Raw genomic sequence first — 25,569 nt, forward strand, 5'->3', positions numbered from 1 at the left:
TTTATAGCTGAAAAAAATATACTAATTGTCTAAGATTTATTACATTTTTCAATTTAGATTATGTAGGTCAGTTTACAGCAAAGTATTCCGAAGAAAACTATATCGCCGACTTTTAGGTAAAAATCATTGATTAAAATGAAACTATCATATAAGATAGATGGTTTCCAAAAACCGATGATATCACCTCCTTAATTTCGGAACTACTGATTAAAAGCGTATCTAAAATAGTATAAAAAGTTTATTATGTACTCAAAGTCAGTTTCATACTTGTTTTTTATTAGATGTAAGTTTTACAATTTTATTAACTAAAAAAATAATTTACAAAAATTTTTTGTAAGAAAGTAAGTTTGTATGTTCAGCTTAAAACCATGCATCTACATAATAAGATTCACAAAACAAGATAAAAACATTTAATAATGAAAATGTGATTATTTAAAACTTAAAATCCAGTAGCTGAAAAAAATGTTTAGTATTGTAAACATCAATTAAATATAACTAAATAAATAAGATTTTTTATTATTATAGCTTATTAATTTTTTAATAGTACTTTTTCTTTTTATTAAGGAAAAATAGATAAAGGTAGCTTACAACTAGAGCATATAAATAAGCTATTTTACTATACTTTTGATCATTATTAAATTAAATTAAATGTAAGTAACATTAGCTAATTAATTTAATCTTTCTCTTTAATTATTTCCTTAGACCGGCTATTAAGCTCGAAAATTATTATTTTTGATAATCGTCAAGCATCAAATACAGGTTGCATGACAATTTAAGCTTGGACAATTAAAATACTTAAAAAGATGTTTAAAGGGCTATAACTTAAAAAGTTATAGATATTTGAATAAATCAAAAGTACCTATGTAGGTTTAATTAATAAATTCATGATAGTAAAAAAATCAAAATACATTTATAAAAAAATCAAAATTACGAAAATTTACTATACATTAAAACTTACCTTAGCCAATTTAAAAAATACTAAAAATTTTGCAAAAAAAAGTTATGTAGGTACTAACTAGACTTACAAACGTATTTAATTAAAAAAAGCATTTATAACTTTTTGGGTTGTGGCCATTTAACCATATTAAACTAGAATTTGGATAGTCGTGCACTCAATTTTGATACATTTTAAAACTAAAGAACTTTAACTTATTTAAAAGTTTTATATCTTTTAAACAAATTTCTTTAAGAAACTTAAAGTTTTAAAACTACTTTTTTGAAAAAGTATAAACAAGTTTATACTAAACCTATAAAACTATTCATAGATTTTATTAAATAATACTAATTAAAAGTCAAAAAAGAATCAAAAACTAAAAAAAGCTTTAGTTATTAACATTTTCTTTCGATAGTTAAAAGTTTAATGACCAAAAAAAAAGGTAGTTTAACAACTTGTAAACTAATTGTTTTGTTTTTGAATGCTTTATTTTTTAAAAGTATTATACAATATATTTGTTTAAAGTACATAAAGTTTTGTGTATACTGTAGATAGTTTAGACTAGTTAACCTGTTACTAGTTATTTTATCATAGTTTAGTTATATATTAAATAATAGGATCTATTGTTTTTGCACTATTTACAACGAAACATTTATCTAAATTTAAAACAAAACAAAAATCAATTACTAAAATTAATCCTCATTTGTGAGCTTCAAAAACAACAGGTAAATCGAATGTTATCAAGTTAGTCAAAACCGTTATCTCAAAAACTTCTATCTAAAATCAACAAATCAATTTTTCAATTCTGCAATAAAATCTTCATGTAGATAGCTTACAATGTAAAATTGATATTTTCTTAAATTTAGCGTTAATATTAAAAGCTAAAATCTTATATTGTCATATTAATCTTAAATTATAATATTGTTTGCAAAACACGAAGGAAAACTATTTGAAAATTTACTGTAAAAATATATTTTTACTTAGTGTTAGTTGTTAAAAAGAAAAGAACGCTAAGCTAAATATATATAACTAAATTGAAACTTGAGATAAATTCACGTTGCGTCATTTTACTTCCTTTTTCTTGCTTCTGCAGCACAACATTGTACGTTATGTGCGTGCTTACTTTAAAAATATTTTATTGACAATAAATGCAAAATAAAACATTTTTTGATTTTTACTTCCTGCATTGTTAATATATTTTATTAACTTTTTTTGGTTACCTAAACAATAAATAACTAAAAACCTAATTTATAAAAAACTTTACTCTTAAATTGTATTAGCTGCGTAATGGTCATCCAGAAAAGTGTTATTAAAACTATTTATTTTATAAATACAAAGAATTACATAATATTTACGAATATGAACTAAAACTTTGTTCTCTCTTTATTAAGAAAAAGAACTTTAAACTTAACCAAGCACTTTTATTATATGTTGGTAACAAGTAAAATGTTATTTTTGTTATTACTTTAAGTTTTAAAAGCAAAAGACATTTAAAATTAAATTTTAAACATATATGAACGTCACAAAAATGGTTAAAAGTGGTATTAACCTCTAACTTACTAGTTAAGATGTGGTATAAAACTTGATTTTAAAATATTTGTTAAAAATATAGTCTGAGATATTTAAAACATTTAAAATTATTCTAAGACTTTTTTTAAATGACATTAATTACAAGCTAATTTCAGAAAAAAATATATACGTAGTATAGTAAATGACAATATAAAAACTTTAAAACTTTAAAGCAAGAAATTCTAGTGTAAGTATTATTAAGTTTTTAAAATCGTATAGTATATGATATTAATAAAACCGATTATCAAAAACTAAACTAAGAAAAACTAATTAATGGTTTCCGGTAATTCGGTGTCTGTAATAGCGGATACTAAATATGATTAATCACAGATTCTATATCATTAGATATCTATATATTACTAGATACAAATTATAAAATTAAGTTTATAACAAAAAGAATAAATAAGTATTAAGTTTAGAAAACTTATTAAATTGTAAACTATCAGTCTTTATGAATTAAAAAAAAAATTAATCAGTTTATTGTAAACTTTATTTAAAAAATACAAATAAAGCAATAAAATATTTAACAAGACCATACAAAAAATACCATTTTTTACCAAAATTTTATGTTAAAAACAGTCAGCCTTCCTGCATTATAAGCGTATACTTTATATACGTATAGTTTAGTGGGACAATCAAGACTAAGATACCTACCAGACTAAACTTAATCTTTAGAACTTGAGAAACCAAGACACATTGATTTCTTATGGATAATTTCGTTAGCTTTTCAGCTTAGTAAGCTGAAAACTGAACTACCTATTGAATTAACAGTCAAAGGTCATCTAGGTAAGCTTCAGGTTGAGCTGTGGGACATTGTACTTAAAACTAATCAAGAATAAAAATTATAAACAGGTAGCATGGGAATATTTTCGAATGTTTTAGAAAAAAAACTTATAGCTAGTTTATCTATGAAATTATTTTTTAACGACCAACTTATTTTATTCTAGATTACTTTGGTCCAGTATCAATCTTAGCAACTTTTTATTATGTTTTCATTGTTAATTACACTGCAAATAAAGTATTTAAGTAAAAAGTAATAAAACAAGAACTTGTGTGTAAGTTTATATTAATGCCTAATTTTGTATAAGGTGTTAGATTAAATGTTAAAATTTAAAATGTCAAAACGATAAAGTTTAATGATATTAGCATTGGTTAAAAAAAATGTTGAAATTTAAGCATCAATTTTTACTTTCAAATAAAAAGATCATTTTGAAGAATCCAGTGTTTTATTGCACCATTGATTTATGTATTAGTTAGGATAACTGAAGGTATTTAGCTAGATATTGTATGTAATATAGTGTAATACAAATATTTCACTGCAAAAACAAACTTAACATCTAGTCCTGGACAAGACATTAAAAGGTATCCGTGGTGTGCGACTCAATAATCGAAAGGTTTTTTCGTGCACCAAGTCGACAAAATATTTTAACGCTTTTTTTTGTCGTTCAATAAACAATGTTTAAAAAATTAAATGTCTGTTTAAATGTTTTTTATATAAGTAAAACAGTTTGTAAGTTTATCTGTTTTATTAATTAAAAACTAACTAGATATAGTAAAATAAAGTTTAGTTCTTAAAAAGTGTAAAAAGTTTTACTCAATAAGTTAGTTTATTAAGCGTCTTTTAAAATAGATTAAAATATTTTAGAAAACTATTTTTCAACATTATGTATACGTACGTTTAGTATAGAAGACATGTTTTTGTTTTTTAAGTCTTTTGCTATTTATTTCACTCTCTGAATATGTTCATTAAGTGTTTTTTTTAGTGAAAGCTATTTTAAGTTGCAATGTTTGTTTTGAAAAACTTTAAACTTTTTTATTTCCATAAAACTAACAACAGATATCAAAAATATAAAACAAGTAATAACAAGACAGCTTTATATTTAGAAATATTTAAATTTTAAGTTAAAAACTACCTAAAAAATAATAGTATACTTTCTAAATTTAGCTTAAATATATCCTATGTATATAATCATAGTTAGACTTTTTCTAAAGCTTATACTACTAAATAGTTTTTAAAAGTGTATTAAGGCTTGTGACTTCTTATTTAAGACAATATTCCAGTATTTTCAGTGTGCAGAAAAATTAAAATAAATGTTAGACTTACAGTATTATTTTAGATACTAAAGTGTAAAAGTGTTTTTGAGTAAATATCAAAAGCCAATATTTTATTCAGTCTAACATAGAATGGTAAATATGCAGTCCGCTATATGACCCTCTTTAGCTTTAAAATATTTTGTATAAGTCCAATAAAATTGAGCTATTTTACAAATATATTTTAATGTGCTGTTTATTTGGTTTTTAATGAACTAAGCTTGTTAAATCGTCATTTTATTACAATTTTGATTTTAATTTTTTTATAAAAGACCATTTTTAGCAAGTCCGACTGTGAAAGTTTTCTTTTTCTTAAAAATTAGGCTAGTAGACTAGAAAAGTTGCCTACTTATAACATGTTAATACAAAATAAAACTGAATGGAAATAACTCTAGTGCTTTACCATTGATTTCCTATGTAATTAACTATTATTCATTTGTAAACTAATTTAAAGATATAAAAGTGAGACTACCAAATTTTTAAATAAAACATAGATTTTATTATTGTAGATAAGTTATAATAAAATTCTACTAAATTTCAATAACCGTTATTTGTTTTCTTAGATGCCTGTAAAGAGATAAAACTGCGATAAACTTTTGCTTATTTTTGTTTAACAGAAGACGTTATATAAAATATACATTATAATAAATACTTGAATAAAATAAAAGTTGCATAACCTATATCCAATTAAAAGTTGATTGTATAGTTTTAGTTGAATAACTTTAAAAATTTTGATTATTATGAAGAATATATTGTTGATTTGAAAAGAATACCACCCATTTCAACCATTTTATCTTAAATGTCTCTGAAATTAATTATAATTAAAAAGTGTCTACAAATACTATAATAATAAAATAAAAATAAACTAGTTTAAATATTTATAAACTAGTTTTTAACAAAATAATTTTAAAACTACTGCCCTCTAAAAACTTGACAAAAATTAGACTTTTTTTAAAATTTTACTTCACTTATTTATCTATACTTAATTTTTATTGATTACAAAAAAAACTTTAAAATATTTTAGTTAAAAAAACACTTAAAAAGTATTTATGCACAAAAACATTATTAAATTAGTTTTAATTTTTTCATTTTGAAACTAAATCTGTTTTCAAGGTTAGTTTAAGATGTTGTTTGAATTTTTTTATAATAGCATTTAAATCTGTCAAAAACTGTTCAAATAAATTACAAGATTGAAGCATACGCATGATAAATATGTTTGAAAACGCTATGTTTTGAAGAATTACCTTTTTAATTATTAAATTGAAGCAATAAAAGGATAGAAATTTAATTTAACACATGTGTTCGTATCACTTAAAATGGAAAAATTATCCGATTAAAAGGGATGTGTTTTAAGTGAATGTTTGTAAAAGTTCAAGGTTTTTCAAAACTAGAAAAATATTTCACTTCTAATATTCTTAAAACTTTTTTAACTAAAAACATGTATAATCTCAGTAGAACAAAAAATAGTAGGTCGAAACATAATTTAATTGTAACTTATACAAGCATCTCAGTAAACTTCAAACAGTTTTGTTTAGTTATTGAATTTTGTCATAAAGACTTATTTTGACAAAACCTTAAATAGTTTTATTTTATTTTCTAAAAATAATATTTGAACAAACCACTGGTGTTCAATATTCTAAAAAGATTTGATTTGAATTTCCGTTATATTGTAACTCTTTTCTAAAAACTTTAGTGTAAAGAATTACTTTTAGTACTAAAAGATTTGTGAAAGTAAACTTAAACAGTGATAAAAAATAATAGACTAAATATATAAATTATATTTGTTAGAGACTAATTAAAAACAAAAACCGCAAATATTTAAACAAGTTGTTGTAGTAATCAATTAAAGCTTGTAATAAGACTTGCTACCCTTACAGTTATTTTTTTTACTGTTATTTAAACTATACATTTATAATTACTTATCAAAATCTTAGATATAAAACTTAAGTAAACTATTTAATTTGTAACTTTAATTGACCAAAATATACTAATTATTTTATTTGTTACTTATTTTTTATTAACATTGTACTAAGTTTTTATTCTTAAACTCGAGCTAGTATTTTTAAAATGCTTTACACTCAAAAAAAAAACTTTTAACCATGTAGGTTTATACTACAGATTTAAACAAAATATATTTTTAAGTTATTTTATAAACAAATTATTGCTATGCTTGCAAAAAAGAAAAAAAAAAAGTTACACAAATAATTTTTCATATATTACCTAAAGTTTGACATTTATTGAAACTTGTCCTTCTAATTTCGGATATGCATAGTTTTTTGAATAAAAAATGACTACCTTTAATAATATTTTTTTAAATATCTAAACCTAAGATTTAAGTTCTAAAAGTAAGAAATAAATCTTTTTTGCGTTTAACATGTTTAAAAAAAAGTATAAACAACAAACAACGAGTAGCTTACATGGGTAAGCAGTTAAAACATAAAATGGTTTGTGATGTCTCATAGGAATACTAAAAGTATTTGACTTTCCAACAATGCATTGCAATTTATCAAGTCGTAAATTAAACGGGAAAGCGTTAGCAATGATATTAATTGAAAGTATGCTTAACTAAGTAAAACTAATACCAAATTAATTTAAAACTAATTGACTTTTGCCTTTTTGTAAGTAAAAGTAAATCAAGTTTTGTGGTGTATGATATATTATATTTTGTAGGTAAGCAAAAGTATAATCAATGATTAGTATACTAAACTAAAATTATGTTGTGTTTGTAAAAAAAATCGTTTTATATGTTTTTTGTCTTAACCAAAGTTGTAAACTAGTTTAAAGTTATTATATGTCATTGTCTTTTTAAATTGTTGCTGAGCTCTTTAGTGTGCGGAATAAACATATAATTACCTTTTTAAACTAAAATAATCTCCTACTTTGTGTTTCTTATAGATGTTTTTTTAAGTTACATTATTTATACTGCCTACTTTTTTTTCATGTGAGCTAAAAATTTTATACTGACGCCACTGTTGTGTTGCAAATTACATTAATTTATAATACTTATATACTAACTTAGTGCTAATTTAACAACTGTGAAAATCATTTTCTTAGAAACACTTTCAATAAATTTATCTAGTTGTTTCAAATAATAATTAGGTTTATTTTTAACTTAATTGTTTTTAATTAAAATACTGTAATCATCTAATGCTAAACATTTAAGTTGTTTTTCTATCAATCTGAGTATTAATTTAAGACATAACATGATATAAAAAATGTGAAGATTTTACAAATAAAATAATTACGTTGTAAATATTAAACTTTATTTATAATACATTGTTTAATAATTTAGCGACTATACACCATCTTAGAAAAATAATTTAAAAAACTATCTTACAAAAACATTTCTAAGCTATAGTTATTACACACCTGATGGTTTTCTATTGATTCTGTTTTGTGTAAATTAGATATTAAATGGTAAAGATTTAAATTATTTTCTATTAATTGAATTAACGTAAATGTAAAAACGCTTTTCAAAACAAAATTGTTTTGTGAAGAACAAATATATTTTAATTACTTAAACTATTTTGTTTTTATTTGTTTGATATATTATTTTCAATAGAAAATTCCTAAAATATTCTATAGCCACTTAACTTAAGCAATAGCTACTTTAAACACTTCTTGTAAAGCTCGCCATTTCATTAATGAATTTTTTTTGAGGGCATAATACAAAAACAAAAAAAAAAACACATTTACAAACAACTTCGTTAAAACGAGAAACGGTGATAAACTTAAATATTATCTTAAATTTACTACCGAATATTTTATATCTAGTTTGTTGAATATTTATATATATTTTTTTTTCTTAATGAACAAAATAATTCTACTATATATAGTTTATTGAACGACAAAAAGACGCTAAAAATACTTAGTTCTAGGAACCGTGCACGAAAAACCTTTCGGTTATCGAGTGGCACACCACGGATACCTTTTAACGTGTTGTACAGGGCAACAAATTTAAGTTTACTGCATCAAATTTAAATTTTTAAACATAATCATTAGTATAAGTTTTATAAACTTTAAATAGATTATAAAAAAGTGACGAATACAGAATTATCATAGCAAACTAGAGTAACATTTCGGTCTATATTCACTTTTTCTTGTACACACAATAAAATTCTAAAGTTTTATTCTAACAAAAGTATTTCAAACACTTTAGAATATGTGCTAGTTTGTTTTTAAACACTCAAACCAATTGCAGTAATATGTCGTGTAACTGCAAACTTTTTCAAAAACAAGTTACTGGATTAAACGTTTACTTTTAAAAATATGACAAATTAAACGTCTTTCATAACGCCTCTGAACTTTGAAAAAGATCAGAGAAGTATTTAGCAGCAACGGATTTAAAAAATCCATTTAAAAAGGCATGTTCAAAACAAATTTTCATGTGTTTAAAAAATATACATACCAACTCTACAAAACCCAATAGTAAAACCCTATGTATCCATTTCAATCCGTTCACCAAAAATCTGCAAGAAAAGCAACCAACCCCATAGTACACAACCTCCTTTACAAGTTATCTGCTAATGAACATATATTCAACACCGCTAAACAACCTTACATAGAAGCCCTAATCAAATCGACTTCCAACCACTCGATGAATTAAAATTTATTAGGCAAACCGGTAATAAAAAGTGCAGATGAAGAAACCTTATATACTTCCACACTCCATACTGCAGTTCAGTCAAAACCAAAGTCTTAAAATAGTTCCACCAGCTTGTAAAGATACATTTTCTGAAGGCTCCTAAGCTGCATAAGATACTTAACAAATACACCATTATTATCACCTGTAGCTGTTCTATTAACTTAAAAAAATCCAAGCGTACAATACAAAGTACAATACAATACAAAACTAACCAAATCTGATAGCCAAACTCTGCAACTGCAGAAATGACACTTAATGCATTTTAATGATCAATGCCTGCTAAAAGGAGTATACAAAACAAAAGTTTTCTATTTAATTACAACAAGACGAGAAACAACCAAAGAAAATTCTAAAATAATAATTTTGCCCAAACAACGTAGTCGGCATATATAAAGAAAAAAAGACTAAAATAATTTCTCATAGTCCATCATGCAATCCAATTCAACTCACGCAACACTATGCAATCCCCCTCAAACTCCTGATGCGTGCGCAGTATGAAATTTCGAAAGAATGGAAACGGCGGAGTCCAACAGAGAAAAAATACTAGACTTAAAACAGAATTTATTAAAATTGTCCTATTTTGAAAATTAATTATTGTGATTTAGGCTTTGTTTTCTAAATTGATTTAACTCTTGTGTTTTCAAGTTTTTTGTGTTTTTGTTGTATACGCTTAACTTAATTCAATTTTGTCATAATAGTTAAAAAAACAAAAAATGATTTTTATTATTTCTCATTACTAATTACAACTAAAAATTTTAGTTTCAATAAAAATTATTTTTTTAGACCATTGTTTTTTTATTTGTACGTAAAGATCTGCCTAGCAGTGAAACTTAGTCGCACCAAATAAATAAAACTGAACAAATATAACGTTGTTATTACCGTCAACAGTTTTGTGTTTGAGCACTTTAAATAATTCAGTTAGAGACTCTGTATAATTCTAAAATTGTATCATAAATGATTTCAATTTTTTCAGATTTACTTTTTAAATTAATTTTAAGAAAATACTATAATTTTTAAACTTAAAACAACGGTTTGATGTTTTTGCATTTGTCTATTTATCTTGAACTGTTTTTTTATGTAAGACCTTATTTCAAATGAAATGTATATTATTTAATAAGTTAGTAAAAAAAGACATTTTTTTTTAGTTTACCAGAACTGTTATTTAAATTTTTCAATTAATGTTGTTTATTAAACGAAAAAAAAAACGCTCAAAATAATTGATCCTGGGACCTGGTGCATGAAAAAAACCTTTCGGTTATCAAGTCGTACAGCGCTTGGATATCTTTTAACGTCTTGTCCAGGACAGCTGCAGATGAAGATTTACAATAAATTTTGAAGAATTTTTTAAAATATCCTATTAAGTTGAAGTTTGAACCTGATCACGCACCTGTCGTATACTTTCAAACATTTAATTTCCGTGGAAATTAAAAAAATATACGGATTAATACAATTGATTTTGTTAGATCTTTTAAAGTTATACAAATTCAAAAGTTTTGTATTTTTTCCTTAAAAATAATATATACTTTATAAAAATAAAAATTACAGATTCTATAAAAACAATAAAGTAATAATTACATTTATTAAAGTTATTGTTTTTATGAAGTTCAAGTTTAGCTTTAAACAGGGTTCAGATACACAGTCATGTAAATAAAAATCTGTGTGACTTATTTTGAGTCAAAGCAGGGTTTCCCAAAGTTGGCCATTACAGAAAGCAACAAAGGGGCCAAAGGGGGAGACGTGAGTAGCAAAGGGGCATGAGACCATAGTTTCAAACAAACACTAGATATTCTAGAGTTGATGATGAAGAAAAAAGGTCGTAGTTGTATTTAAGAGTAATTTCGAAATTTATACTATATATTATGGGAAAACTTCAGAAGCTTAGGGGACATAAGCTGTAAAAGGGGGAGCCACAATGCTATAATTTGAAACTTACATTAGATTTCTTGGAGCTGATGATGAAGAGCAAAAAAAAAAGGTCTCAGTCGTTTTTAGTCGTAGTTTTTTGATAAATCTTGTCGGAGGGGGCCAAAGTAGTTTTTCTTAAAAATTTTTTAAAGGAGGCCTTTTGAAAAAATTTTTGGAACCTCTGAGTTAAAGGAACTTGTACTCAAAACTACTAAAATAATTGAATTATTTTAACTTACTTTTTCAAACATGCTGTTGGTTTTATTGTGAGAAAGAAATACTATTAATTTCATTTTTATTGATAAAATCCTTACAGTTGTAGTATTAAGACATTGCTTTAGTTTTAGTCTGTATTAATATAAATTTATAGACCCAAACATTTTGTTTATTATAAATTCGGATTATTAATTATTACAGGCTGCAGATCTTTGTTTTATTTTAAAGAATACACACTTATTAACTGCTGTTTTAAGTTATACTAATGATGATATAGAGAAGCGTTTCCTTAAGATCCTAAAAAGGGCAGTTCAACCCGTTAAGTAGAAAATGGGTAGTAAAGAGTAAGTTTTAAAATATAGTTATTATTTCTATTTGGTAATTTTCATTGAGTCAAATTTAAAAAAAAGGAAAGTACAAGATTAGCCTAAGTAACTAAAATACTTTAGTTATTAAATTCTTTCAGAAGTAAAACTTACTTTTTATAGGGGTTTTACATTGTAAAAATTATATTAGCTACGGAGTTGATTACGGTTGTGAAGTTGTTTTATTATCGTAATCTGTTGTTTCATACTTGAACTACATTTTAATATAATTTAGTTGATTTAATGCGCTTTAGTATGTAGATTTTATCCTCCCCTTTTTATGATTAACAAAAAAAGTTGTTAAAAAAAAACCCTTAGTAATAGTTTAACTAAAGTTCTTAAGCTAGAACCTCATCGGAAATCCTTAAACTTGGCTCCTCAAGCAAGTTTAAATTGACGCTGAAAGTAAAAGTAATACCTTCAATCCTCTTAAAGATAACTAGTATACTTGCCTTAAGTTGCCGTAACAAAAGAAATAAACGTTTTTAAAAATTTAAGCACAACATTTACAAATACTCTCTTAAAAGTAACTTACCTAAACTAATATACTGAATTTTTACTAGTGAACAATGAAACTAAATAAATAATCATACTCGCACCGATAACAAATGACATTCAAACTAGTTCTGTATAAAAAAGTTTCTATTAATTTAAAATAAAAGTAAGAATAATTCATTAACTCAAAGAATCAAACAGCAAATTCAACACAAACTGTGGGTCACAAACTCAAAAACATCATAATACATGATAAACTCATTGTTTGCGGTGTTTAACAAATAAAGAACTTTTAATAACAATTATGTTAACTAAAAAAAAAAATTTAAGTCAAAAACATAACCTTAATAATAAGACTTGCTTTTATAAATTGCTTCTCCAAAATTTATTCATATATATTTTTAAATAAGATCAATTAAGCTAGGCTTCAATATATACCAATTTAAAATATAGAATTTTTTGTAGTAAACTTTTTAATCTAACATTAATTAACTTAAACTTTTTGTTTGACATTAAACTTCTAGGTGTTCATCCTTCCAAATGCTAGTTGAATCTTTAAGTTTTCGATAATAACGTAATTTAAACCGGCTAGTATACTTTGATTTCAGTCTTAACTGAAAAAAAAAGCTAAAAAAAGCTGAGTCAGCAAAAAATCTTTTTTAGTGTTGTTTTTTATTTTAATTCTTTAAACTGTATTGCTTAATTAATATTTAATATGTTTGCATAGGTAGGTTAGGGATAAGGGAATAAAAATGGAGCTTTAAAACTTGCTGATTCAGCTTTTTTTTTCAGCTCAGGCTGACCGCTAAGTAAGACTTTCAACTTATCAAATGTACGCACTACTTTATTCTTGTTTATGGACTAAATTTTATCATTTCAGCCACAGTTAATTACTTCGTAAAAATTTAAATTTTAAATAAAAAATAAATTTAAGCAAACTTTATACATTTTCATTTTAAATTTAATTAAATGGTGAAATTTTAAATTGATAAATCTAATACACTTTTACTTAAGAACAAAATATCTAAGCTTTTTTTTTGGTCTTTAGTAGACTTTTCTATATTAAAATATTTGAAAGTTCCTTAAAAATAAAAAATATAATATTTCTTTAGCTAAGTAGTTTGAAATAAAATTAAGCAAGTTTTTAAGCATCATACCAGAAACTGTATTTAAAAACAAGTTAGTTTTTAAAGCCTAAGGCAATTAACTAATGTTTAACGTTTTTCAACATTTTTTATTGTTTTATTTTCTGCTGCAACAAATCTGAACTTTATGTTTTATGAAGATTTTTATAACTCAGAAGAGGAAGTTCTTCCAGAAAATGAACCGAAAAAAGGTTTCTTTTTTCTATTTTTGGTTATTAAATTTTTATGTGGCTAATAAAATAATTATTAAGTGTTTAGGATAGTAATTTTGTTCACGGTTAAAACTAAGTTTATAACAACACACATTTTTTAGGTTCAGTTTATTATTAATGTTATAGTAAGCAAAACGAGTTAGAAGTTTATTTACATTACACTCTACTTAAAAAACACAAACTTTAAGTTTAAACGTTACTTAATTAGTTTTATGTTACCAATAGTAATTTTTGTTTTATTTATTTCTTATAAAACTAACGTATTCTATTAAAGCAATCATGATGTTTTAAGCTTTTGTATACACAAAATGAAGAAACGATGTAAGAATTATAATTTATTTTTAGAATATTTGCTTTTTTATATTTATAATCAGGAATACTTTACATTACTAAATCTAAAAACTGATTGATCAAAAAATAAGTTTTTGTGTTTTGAAAATTTCATAATGCTTGCTTTTGTTCTATAAAGAGAAAAATTAAATTAATAAAAAATAAAGCTAAGTTTAGATTATTAATAGTATTTTAGTTTTTGTAACTATAACAGTGTTTGTTAAATAAGATTGGTAACAGTATGGTTTAGTAAGAACTTTACATATTTTTTAGGAGTTACATAGACATGAAATTTTTTGTTAAGCATATTTGTTTTAGTTTAATTAATTATTTCTATAACTTGACATAAAGTTTTTGAACCGAGTACTTTACTTTTAACCAAAAAAAAATACTTAAAGTTTTGTTTAAACAATTTTTTTCAGCAGCCTGTCCGACAGACTACAAAAAATTTAAAAATGATTGTTATTATTTTGGACAACATTCTAGTCATGAAGAAAGCTCTTCTTTGTGTAAACAGAGTGGAGCTACACTAGCAGAAGTTGATCCTAAAAACAATAACTGGATTTTTAAACAACTTCAGGTACAGGGAGGAACGGATCATTGGATTGGTAGTTATTACGTTAGTTCTAAGTAGATTGTTATACTATAAAATCTTATAAAACAAAACTAATATACAATATATGCTAATGAAATGTAACTAATATTTTTAAACTTTGCCTAGGTTCAATTCTTAAAGTGTATTACTTTGTTAAGTACAAGAACCAGTTTTTAAATTTTTATTAGTTAAATGCTTTTAGTTTTAGATAGTTTACTATGAACAAAAAAAAATGTTCTGCTAGTGTTAAAAACAACATAAACAAACAAAGTCATAGAGTATTATTTAGGAAAAACATGGCTCGCAGTATATTAAAGTAAAAAAATACTTTGTTAGATAAAAAACTGTTGTTGAAACTTGTTAAAAAAAAAGAAATAAAATTTATAATACAACTGCATCTTAAAAATATAAGTTATCAACGCAACAGTCTCTCAAATAATACTAAAATTCAAAGTAGGCTATAGTAAATTACTAAAAAAAATATCAAGTAGTAAATAAGATCAGCAAATTCTTTTTCAATTAATTTAATTCAAAAAAATGTTGTAGACATACGTCTTTTTCTACTACATACTTAAAATATTAACTTATAACAACTTAATTTTTTTTTAATGTTACTTAAGTTTTATGGTTTTTTGTCACAAATTTCTGATAGTTTTAATATTTTTACTAAAGAGTACTGTCTACTAACGCGTAAGCATACTTTATGCTAAACTTCAAAAGAAAAAATGACTAATAATATTCTAAAGATTTTCAAAACGACAAGAAGTACTTAAGTTTTTTAATGTCAAAATTTACAATTAAAACTTTATAAAAAAAAAATTTAGAAACTGATTTTTAGGTAGACCATATCCTTTATAAATATTATTTAAAAAAACTAAAAAAAATAACTTGTTTTTTTTTAAGTTAAAGTAAATAATGTTTTACAAATTTTAAAGATTTTAATTAAAAAAAAATTACGTTTCTCTTTGTTAATTTATTAACATCTTTCTACTTAGTCTTTACAAATATACGTATTTCAATTAGTCATGTATATAATTGTATTTAATAACTATAAATACAAATTTAAAGCAAAAATGTGTAATGTAAAAATTAGTTTACAATACATATCAATAAATAACATATATATTTACAGTACCAAATTACATTAAAAACATACGAAAATCAAAAAATTTTAATATGTTTACAGACCTTTTAAGTAAAATATTAAATAATCATACTACAGAAGAGTAGTACAATGTTTAAAATCAATCATGATTCTTAAGACTTAAAACAAACTAAGTTATAAATAGTCTTATCAAGTTTATCTAAAAAACAACACTGTAATTCAACAATTAAAAAAAAAGTTCTTAGAAAAATGTTTAACAATTATTATTCTATATTTTTAACATAATTTCTAACCGTTAACTCAGGTTTTTATCTTAAAACCAATGTAGTTGTTGTTATGTATTAAGTTATAAAATCAATTTCATAAATCATAGTGTTTTTAATATAACTTTTTTTTCATCATACGATATGATTAAAGGCTTTTAAAAGGTTAATAACATTTAACAAACCACTTCGATTAATTTTCACTGTCTAAATTTTTAGAAAAGTACAAATTATATTTTATAATAATGATAGAAGTAGGTCTACTTTTTGTACTAGAAAAAATAGATTTATAGAATGTAGACATAAACATTTCGGTTAATCTTATAACCAGTAACTTAAGCTAGAAATTATACTTTTTATTTTGTTCAAATATTTTTATTACATATTTTACACTTACTGTCAAAAATGTTCAGTTTGTTTTTAAAAAATACTAAACATGAATTAATTTTTATATAACAGTTAAAAAGGTTTTAGTCGAATTTAAATTTATTTAAAACTATTTAAGGACTAAAATAAATTAAACAAAGCGATCAGACTATCTGTGGCGGGAACGAGTCAGATATGCACAAAGACATTTTTGCACGAAGGGACACTTTTTCACGAGGAAACTTTTGCTAGAAAGGATTTTCTGGAACAAAAACATTTTTGTACGAAGATGCTTTTGCACGAAGGGTCACTTTTGCATGAGAGTAAAAAAAAACTATGCAAAAAAAAAAAATATATATAAAATAGTATAAAAACAAAAAAAGAATAATAATAAGTTACCGACCACGGGTAAGGGTTAAGGGTGAAAGTGAAAGTAAAAATAAATAAAAATAAATAATACTTAATAATATAAAAAAAAACAGAAAAAAAATTTTTTTTTAATAAATTAATAAAAAAACAAAAAAGAAGAAGAAAGAATAGTTACCGACCGAGGGTAAGGGTTAGGGTAAGAGTGATTATAAAAATAAAAATTATAAAAAATTAAAATTAATTAAAATAAATAACTAATTTTTTTTTTCAACCTATGTAAACATGCCTTCGTGCAAAAGTGTTCCTTAGTGCATATTTGCCACAAACCCATCTGTAGCATATATTTACTTTACCCTACTCACTTAAAAACCATAGAATGCAGATAGACTAACTAAAAAACGAGGACCGATGAGCTGCCCTCTGATGAGGGGCAGAGGACCTACGAAATTTTCGGGTTTGAGTTGTAATTCTGCATACCCCTTTATTTGTCAAAAGAGTAAGTTTTAAATTTGTATGTGATACCAAATATAGCTCATAAAATGAAAGTCTATTTACAAAGTATCTTTTTCCTTTAGACAATATTATAAGTTTTTTTCTTCAGTTTTTTCTGTTTTTTTTTTAATTGTAATGGATACCAACTACTAAAGTTTTTGTATTATAAAAAAAAATTCTTAGTGTTTTACTTTGAATAAGTTTTTAAATTGTTTGTAAAGATTGTTTTTAATTTTTTTAGTAAGTATGTTCTGATATTTTTTATGCTTAGTGTTACACATTTTTCAGAAGGAAAACCACCACCGACCATTCCCCCTAAAGTTAGACCTTTAAGAAGTGAGCTTTTAAAATTTTTGAACTAAAAAAAGTAAACTTGTTTAAGCACGTTTTTTACTCATGTTATTTTAATTTCTTCAAAATCTTAAATTAAATTAAAAAAGACTTTTTATGTAAAAGTAAAACTCCTTTTTATTTTGATTACTTTGCCACATTATATGTAGTTGAGTTGTTAAGTAAAAGCGATTCTTAACCTGGGGTAAATTCCCTTGTTTTATAGGGTAAATTTTATTTATTACAAGTAGTGTAATTTAGTTTTTATTACTTGTCTTTTTAATTCAAAAGTTAGCATTTAACTGTTAGTATTCACTTAAATAAACCCTTTGAGTTTTACAACTTTTCAAATTTAATAAGATTAAAGTTCAAAATATCAAGTTTTTTTCCTCAAAATTGAACATTTTTTATATTATATTGGGGGTAAATTTGGTAGTTCTTTCCAAAACGGGGTAACACATAAAAAAGGGTTAAGAACCGCTAGCTTAAAGCATGCCTTTTTGAAATATTTCTTTATAAAAAGTTTAGTTGAACTCTTTTTTTTTACTTAAATTAAATACTGTTCAATTATGACTAGTAACTCTAGTTTAAACTCGCAAAAACTAAATGAAATAAAATAAAAAATTAAAAAAAAATATATGAAATAAAATCAAATCAAAGGACTAAATGAAATTAAATTGTTAAACAACTTGACAATTTAATTTCATTTAGTCCTTTGATTTTATTTTAATTCATATATATTTATTTTATTTTATTTATTTTTTTTCATTTAGTTTTTGCGAGTTTAAACTAGAGATACTAATAAGATTTACTATTTGAAAAACTTTTAAAAGACAGGCTTTTAAAACAAAGTTTACCTTAAAACTTGATTTATAGTTACGTTATTATTTTTTTTTTTAACTTTTATATGTAAGAAAATTTTGAATTAATCAGTTCTAATTGCCTACTGAAGAAGAATTTGAAAGTACTTTAGGCAATATAACGAATACTAATAAATTTGTAGATTTTTTGTTAAATAAAAAATAACTTTTTTATTTAAAACGATTTTGATAAAGACAAAAAAATCACGAAGAACAACACACAACCAAGGGAAGATTTGAGACACTTAAAACTAAAATATTCTTACTGCAATTATGACTAAAAAAATTTCGACCAAAAGTATTTAGAAAATAGGGTAAAAACTCTTAGAAAAAAGACCTATAACTATTATTATGTTTAAAATATGAATAAATACAGTCTTATAGCTACAAATTTATACAAGTTTTTGTGTTACAATTTGATTGATTAATTTATAATGATAAAGTAGCCCAAAATAACACTGTAGTAAAAAATTAGTAATAATTGTTTAGTTGGCGAAGGAAAAGATGAGTTTGAATTGCAAGAACGTACAACTCCATCTAATATTGAAGAAAATGTCGGAGATTCTGGGGGTGCTTTGATTGGTGCTATTGTTTGTATTTTAGTGTTGATCCTGCTTATTATTTTTATTAAGTGGTACCTTAGCAGAAAAGTTAAACCTAACCAAAGTAAAAAATCGAAGAAAGGTTCAAAGTTAGTTTAACAACTACATTTTAATGGTTTAGCTTTGGATTGTTAATAACCTGTTATAAAAGTTCGATAAACCTAAAGAAACTTTGACACCTATAATGTTCTATTTTTTGATCCAAGCATAGTTTTAAAAGAAAAAAAAAAGGTTTTACCCATCAAAATATTTTTTCTAAACTTTAGTTATTTCTTTTAATTTATTCAATCTCATTCATAAAAGTTGACTACTTATTTTAAAGTTATTTTCTATAAAAAAAGTATATCAAAAACTTACTTGTTTGATAAAATTGTTCGGTTGATAACTCAAAAAGTAATTAAAACTCTTTTTGTTAAGAAAGAAATGTTTATATCAATTGTTAAAAAACAAGTAAATTTAAAAATATCTAAATCTTTCAATTGTACTTATTTAATTAAAGTTATGATACCTGACGATAAACCTTTAGTTTTTAAACAAACTAATTATAAAGAAGTAAATTTAAAAACATGTAAATCTTTCAATTATACTTATTTAATTAAAGTTATGATACCTGACGATAAACCTTTAGTTTGTGTAAAAACTAAAGGTTTATATAACTAATGGTTAAATGTCCATAAATATTATTTCAATTATTTTTTCAAAGATCTCCTAAAGTTAAGAAAAGTTCAACGAAAATGAATGCTGTTTATATTGACAAGAACAGTTCTATTACAGGTAGTGGTAAGTATTAAGAAGTCTAATCTTTACAAAAATTAAATTTTTTACAGTTTAGCTAAAATTACAAATCTAATTAACAAACTAGTTTTTTTTTTATGAAGCAAAGCTTTAAATAAAATGTTAACTGATCTAAATTATACGGTTTATAAACATAAGTTTTTTTTTTCTTAATTTTTAAAACCATATTTGTACATATAATTTTTAACTCTTGTTTTAATTCAAAAATGGACGTTAATTTATCCAGAACTTTGAATTTTTTAAAGTATCTGCTTTAACTTTTACTAAAATTTTATATTAAATAAGAATTTTTAAACTACTATAGGAAGAACATTTGTTAAAACAATCTATTAAGATATATATTAACATGAAAAGTTAATAAAAGGGTTCGAATAGTTTTAATAAAATTTATTAATCACTTGTTTTGCATAATTATACATAATATACTCATACTTAAAGACTATTTTAGAAAAAACTACAAAATGTTTAAAAGTTAGCTTTGTAAAATGAAAAAAAAAAATTTTTGATTTATTTTTTCTAAAATAAAATTTTTGTAACATTGTATCATAAATTTATATAAATTACTTATGAATCTTATAAGTATAACAGTAAAAAAAGACTAAAACTACAAAGCACAAATTCGAGTAAGTGAAGTAATTACGATGAAATAAACCAGTTTAAATTACGTTAAATTGAAAAATTCTATATAGACAGTCAAAAACTTTAAGTTGTATTTATAAAGAATTACATAACTCCTAACTTCTAACTACAATAATTGTTATTGAGATAATTATAGCATTATTTTATAAGTGGTAGTACGTCAAAAACTTTTATAATACAGCAAGATATATTAGTAAACTTTATTTTTTTTTACTACAGTACAAATTTTAGCAGTTCGATTAGAAAAAAGTATGTTTGTGTAATTTCAGCGTTCATTTTAACATTTTTAACAACACTTGGAATAGAAAGTGCATATGTTGAATTAATGATGTACATATAATTAATTAATGTTATAAAGTAACGTTGTTTTAAGTTTGGCAAGTATTTAAAGAAAGAAAGTTCATTAAAACTAATTTCTATTTACACTTTAGTTTTATTTATACTTTTTTTACTAAGAAATCTTAAGTATTTACAAAAAACTTTAAGACAAATTATTTTTAAAGTAATTTTAATAACTTATTTTTTATTAAGATTTTAGAAGCGAACCAAATCAAAATATAAAGTACGAAACAGTACCAAAAAATCAAAGCGATGGTTTTAATAAAAAAGAAGTAGTAGAAAAATTACAAGACAGTTATGAAGAATCTGAACTTTATTCTCATGAATTCATAAAGCCTGTTTACAAAAGTAATGATTTAGCTGATGACACAAATTGCACAGAGTACGACTCTTATAGGCCGGCTAAAAGGTAACTTTAAATAAAAAAACTACCTATTCTAATAATAAAACTATTTTATTATTGTAGTTCTACTACTAACTTTTATTAACATGTTTCTTTTTAAACTAAATAAAAGTATTAAAACAATATATAAGCTTTTATAATAGTCTAAAACAGTTGTAGGTTTTAATTATTATATATATAAATAGTGCCTAAAGTTAAAAAGTAACAACTAAGCTAATTTAAGAATAAAAAGTATACACGTTTTTGTAGCAATTTTCTTTTTATGTTACTAAAAGCTTTCGTTTAAATTTTTGCATTATAAACTTAAAAAGGTGTATTAATACACAATAAAAATACAGATTTAAATGTTTTAAATTTTTATCAATAACAGTTTAAAACAAGGTTAAGTAATTAATGTGTAGAATGTTAATAATTACAATGTTTTATACATAACCAGTATTTACAGATGTAAATCTACAATGAAGACTAGAAAAAAATCACAAAAACACAATTATCACGATCCTTACATACAAAATTTATCCCGTTTCCATGACTTAAACAAGCGGTTAATACTTTTCATGTGTATAGTTTATCTTCCTAGTAAAACTTTTGATAATTCATTTTTTAGAACTAAAAAACAAATTGTTTAGTAGAAGGCCAAGCTATGAAAACTTGCTATTAGGTTTTACGGTGTACTTATAAAACACAAAATTTTCAAATTAAAGTTTTTAAACTATAAATAAACCTAAGTATCCTTAAGAATATTTCTCAAAAAAGATTATAAAAGTCTGCAGTTATAATAATTATTCAATTTAGTTCTGATTTTACTATTTTATTCTTGAAGTTTTTTAAAAATAATTCAAGTTTTATGCTTTAAGTATTCTTTTTTTTATATTTTTATTTTTTATTATCTTTTTTATTATTTTTTATTATATTTTAGAACTGTTCTGTTTTTTATATTTTATTATATTGTTATAGTAGAGGTCAATCGAGTTTTTCTTATATCGAAAGTTCGGATTACGAAACAACTAACGAAAATTTTAAAAGACGTCCGACTCTTGAAAGATATTCACGCCATAGTAGATGTAGAAAAAATAGTTTACAAACAGGTGGAAGAAAATCTAAAATAGGAAGATACAGGTAACTTGCAGGGTACAGCATAATTATTAAAACTATTACTTTATTTGCCATTCTAAATAGTTAAAGCATTAGACTTTTATACAATAAATTTTGACGGTGAAATATTTAAAAAATTTAGAGTTTTAATAAAAAACAAAGTGTTTAAAAATTAATACTTCACTAAAACTCAATTTTGTTTTTAAAAACATCGTAGTTCTTCTAAAAAATGTATAGTTTTGTGTTTTGATATACATTTATAAAAAAAAGATTTTCTGAATTACACCCGATTGACACATTAATGTCTAGCTTTCTTATTGTCATGTAGTATAATGTACTTCCTAAAATTGTAGAATATAAAGTATAATTCTTTAAATTAAGGCCATTGAGGGGGATGTGGCATTAAGAGCGAAAATTAACGTTGGCATTTATATGTAAGATTAAAGTATAAAATTTAAGAAGTTTTTACTGAAATGCAAAAATTTTGATAAATTTAAAAAAAACAGTCATTTAATAAAAGTTTCTGATATAAACGTATGGTATACACATCAATTTTTTTATTACAAATTACTTGGAAATTTAAAATTTCACTAAAACATTTTATTTTCCTTCATTTATTGAGATAATGACCTCAAGTTTTCAAGAGGAAAAAAATGTTTAAAGACAAAAATAAACAATTAAAATTTTATGACCTAAAGATGAAAAAAAATTAATATTTTAAGACAAACTATATTTAAAACAAAAATACTTAAAAAAATTTACAATCGGACTGTTAATCATAATACTTAAATTAACCCCAAAAAGTTTAAGAAAAATTGCTTAAAAACTGTAGAAGATATATTTTTAATGAAATAGTCTTTATTTTGCCTTTTTGGTGGATCTTCCACAGTTTTCCAAGTTATCCTTTTGAACTTTTCTACTTTATTTACCCTTATCTCAAAAACTAATTTTGATTTTAAAAAACATTAAAAAGCAACTGCTAGCTAAGTTAAGATAAACATGTATAAAAATGCCTTAAAACCCTAAAAATGTATCAAGAGTTTTTTTAAAGTCTATGAATGATTTATTTCTTCCACATGAGGTTAGAAAATGAGGAAAAAATATTATTCGGGTATAATACAAATAAAAGTTATTTTAAAAATAACTGTTCAAAATATAGGTTTAATCGTTTGCTAATAAAAGAACCTAGTGAAATAACATCACTGGAATATAAATAAAAATAAATTGTACTGTAATCTTCCTTTATTGTACCAACATATGTTTCTGTATGTTAACGAATCAACACACTTCAACTGGGTTCTGTAAAAAAAAATATTGTAATGAAAGAAAAGAAGCATATAATAAAGTGGGTGTATACAGTGGGTGATGAAAAACATGTATACACCCACTTTATTCTATGCTTCTATTCTTTCATTACAGTAATTATTTTTTTACAGAACCCAGTTGAAGTGTGTTGATTTGTTAACACACAGAAACATATGTTAGTACAATAAAGGAAGATTACTGTACAATTTGTTTATATTTTAAAAGTATTTCTTTATGTTTTAATACTTTCTGTAAAACTATTGATACACCATTCTACTTGGTGTTTAAGTTTTTTTATTTAAACTAGTAGTTTTGTGTTTATAAAACATTGTTTAATTGTAATATAATTCTTATTTACAGAGAACGATCCCAACAAAATGTTTTACAGAACAAAAGATTTACTTCATTTAGTCAAAACTACGTTACTACACCTATAAATAAAACATTTGAATTGCCACGGATTGAAAAACCAAACTACAGACACGATTTCACACCGTCGATAATTCTTCCTTTATCATCAAAAGAATTTGTAGATTCTTCTGATCTTATACCAGTAACAAAGCAAGTGGAAGAAGACGCTTTATCTAATTTTTCACAAGAAACTGATGGAAGTTCAATACTTTATTTACAAAAAGATGAACTTGACACTCTAAATGATATAATTGCTCAACCGTTAAGCTTGATTGCCCAGCAACGCTTGGCAGGTCAACACGGACCAATTGAAGCGAAACGATTTATATATTCAGTTAACTAAATAATTAGAGTATTTAATACTTGGACGAAGATGATTTCGTAAGCCGTAATAAAAATAAAATTTTTAAACATTTTAATTCTGTCAAAAGCCAACACTAAGTATAAAAATAATTGAATGACAACACTATATAAAAAAATAATAAACCAGAGTTTAAGTATTTAAATTTATAATGAATAAACACAATTTAGTTTGTAAACTTAAGCTAAGCCTTAATGCCTCCATAAATGTTTGTTTTTATTCTTAGCTATTTTTTATATATTAAAACATCATTAGTATTATAATTAAGTTGTTTGAAACATTGTTTAACAAACAAATTCGTGAATCAATAAATTTGTACACAGAATTTACATCAATTAGATAAGAAAAAATATATGAAAAAAAGTTTCCAAAACGCTTAAAACTAGCTATAAACTAAAACAAAATATATTATTGTTATTGTATATATATACTTTTTTTTTCATAAGTTAGGTCAGAAATTTTTGATAAAAAATGACTTTGATACATTCAAATGATGAGTATATCGTTATTTAGCTAGCATAGTAATTTTATTTTCCTTTTAGTGTATAAACAGTTCCATTCTGCGGCTCACTATATATTTTTTGGCAACACAAATTTACTTATTAAATTTATGAAGTTTGTGTTGTAAGATACATGTTTTTGGTTTAACTTTCTGTTTTATTGTTTTAATCAAATAAATAACCGTATTTTACTTTTGTTTATTGCTGTTGTCAAATTTTTGAAATTAAGTTTCGTCTTTAATAAATTTTAAGCAATACTGTTCATATTTTAATATTATTTATATTATATAAAGATTGGTTGAAATTTCTACACAAAGGTATAGAGACTGACAAAATAGAAGTTATATTAAAAAATGTATTAACTTTTAGAGTAGTCAATAATAGAAATTAAAGTCCACTTAAGTTTAATTTAAACCTTTTTTAGCTCGTTGATTAGCTAAAATTCCAGCTAATATATTTTCTAGACATAAAAACTTTTTCATACCAGTAGAATTCTAAAGATAAAAGATTTTGGCAAAACTTTTAAAATTGTACTTTATACTTCAACTTATGTATTTCAAACTACATCGTATATAGCTTTATATGTCGTATATTTAAATATCATTTATGTTTTATTAAGTAAGTTTTAATAAGTTATTAAAATAAAATAGTGATCTAATTAATTAATTTTTTAAAACTACCTAAATAGTTTAAATTTCTACGACATTTTGAGGGTACATTATTAAATATTTTCTACACAACACTAAAAAACACTTCAAAAAGTTCTGCAAAAGAAACTAAGCTTATTTTATTTTAACAAAGCTAATGAAAGATTCCGATTTATACAAAATTA

The 25,569-nt window shown here is 23.6% G+C and overlaps 1 protein-coding gene across 6 annotated transcripts; it reads left to right on the forward strand.

Moving 5' to 3' along the window:
- The first annotated feature begins 13,477 nt into the window (after window positions 1-13,477).
- LOC145829438 (uncharacterized) lies at window positions 13,478-24,994 on the forward strand. Of its 6 annotated transcripts, none has more exons than XM_082937226.1 (10): window positions 13,478-13,556; window positions 14,330-14,526; window positions 16,981-17,101; window positions 17,386-17,433; window positions 18,777-18,978; window positions 19,593-19,669; window positions 20,855-21,071; window positions 21,502-21,609; window positions 22,023-22,184; window positions 23,826-24,994. In XM_082937226.1, exons 1-10 carry the CDS (start codon window positions 13,493-13,495, stop codon window positions 24,217-24,219), a joined length of 1,590 nt encoding a protein of 529 aa, XP_082793352.1. In that variant the 5' UTR covers window positions 13,478-13,492; the 3' UTR covers window positions 24,220-24,994. The 6 variants fall into 6 exon arrangements, with proteins under 6 accessions (XP_082793352.1, XP_082793361.1, XP_082793386.1 ...); XM_082937235.1 differs by having other exon boundaries at window positions 22,026-22,184; XM_082937260.1 differs by having other exon boundaries at window positions 21,511-21,609.
- Window positions 24,995-25,569: the final 575 nt, after the last annotated feature.

This window comes from Thalia democratica, chromosome 1 (assembly GCF_965202585.1).
Source record: "Thalia democratica chromosome 1, ktThaDemo2.hap1.1, whole genome shotgun sequence".
Classification (NCBI taxonomy): domain Eukaryota; kingdom Metazoa; phylum Chordata; class Thaliacea; order Salpida; family Salpidae; genus Thalia; species Thalia democratica.

Excerpts from the sequence above, each read along its gene's own strand:
- LOC145829438 (XM_082937226.1), top strand. The coding sequence starts at position 13,493 with ATGTTTTATGAAGATTTTTATAACTCAGAAGAGGAAGTTCTTCCAGAA. Across the intron at positions 13,557-14,329 it reads AGAAAATGAACCGAAAAAAG|CAGCCTGTCCGACAGACTAC; the intron begins GTTTCTTTTTTC and ends AATTTTTTTCAG. Across the intron at positions 21,072-21,501 it reads TCTTATAGGCCGGCTAAAAG|TATTTACAGATGTAAATCTA; the intron begins GTAACTTTAAAT and ends ATACATAACCAG.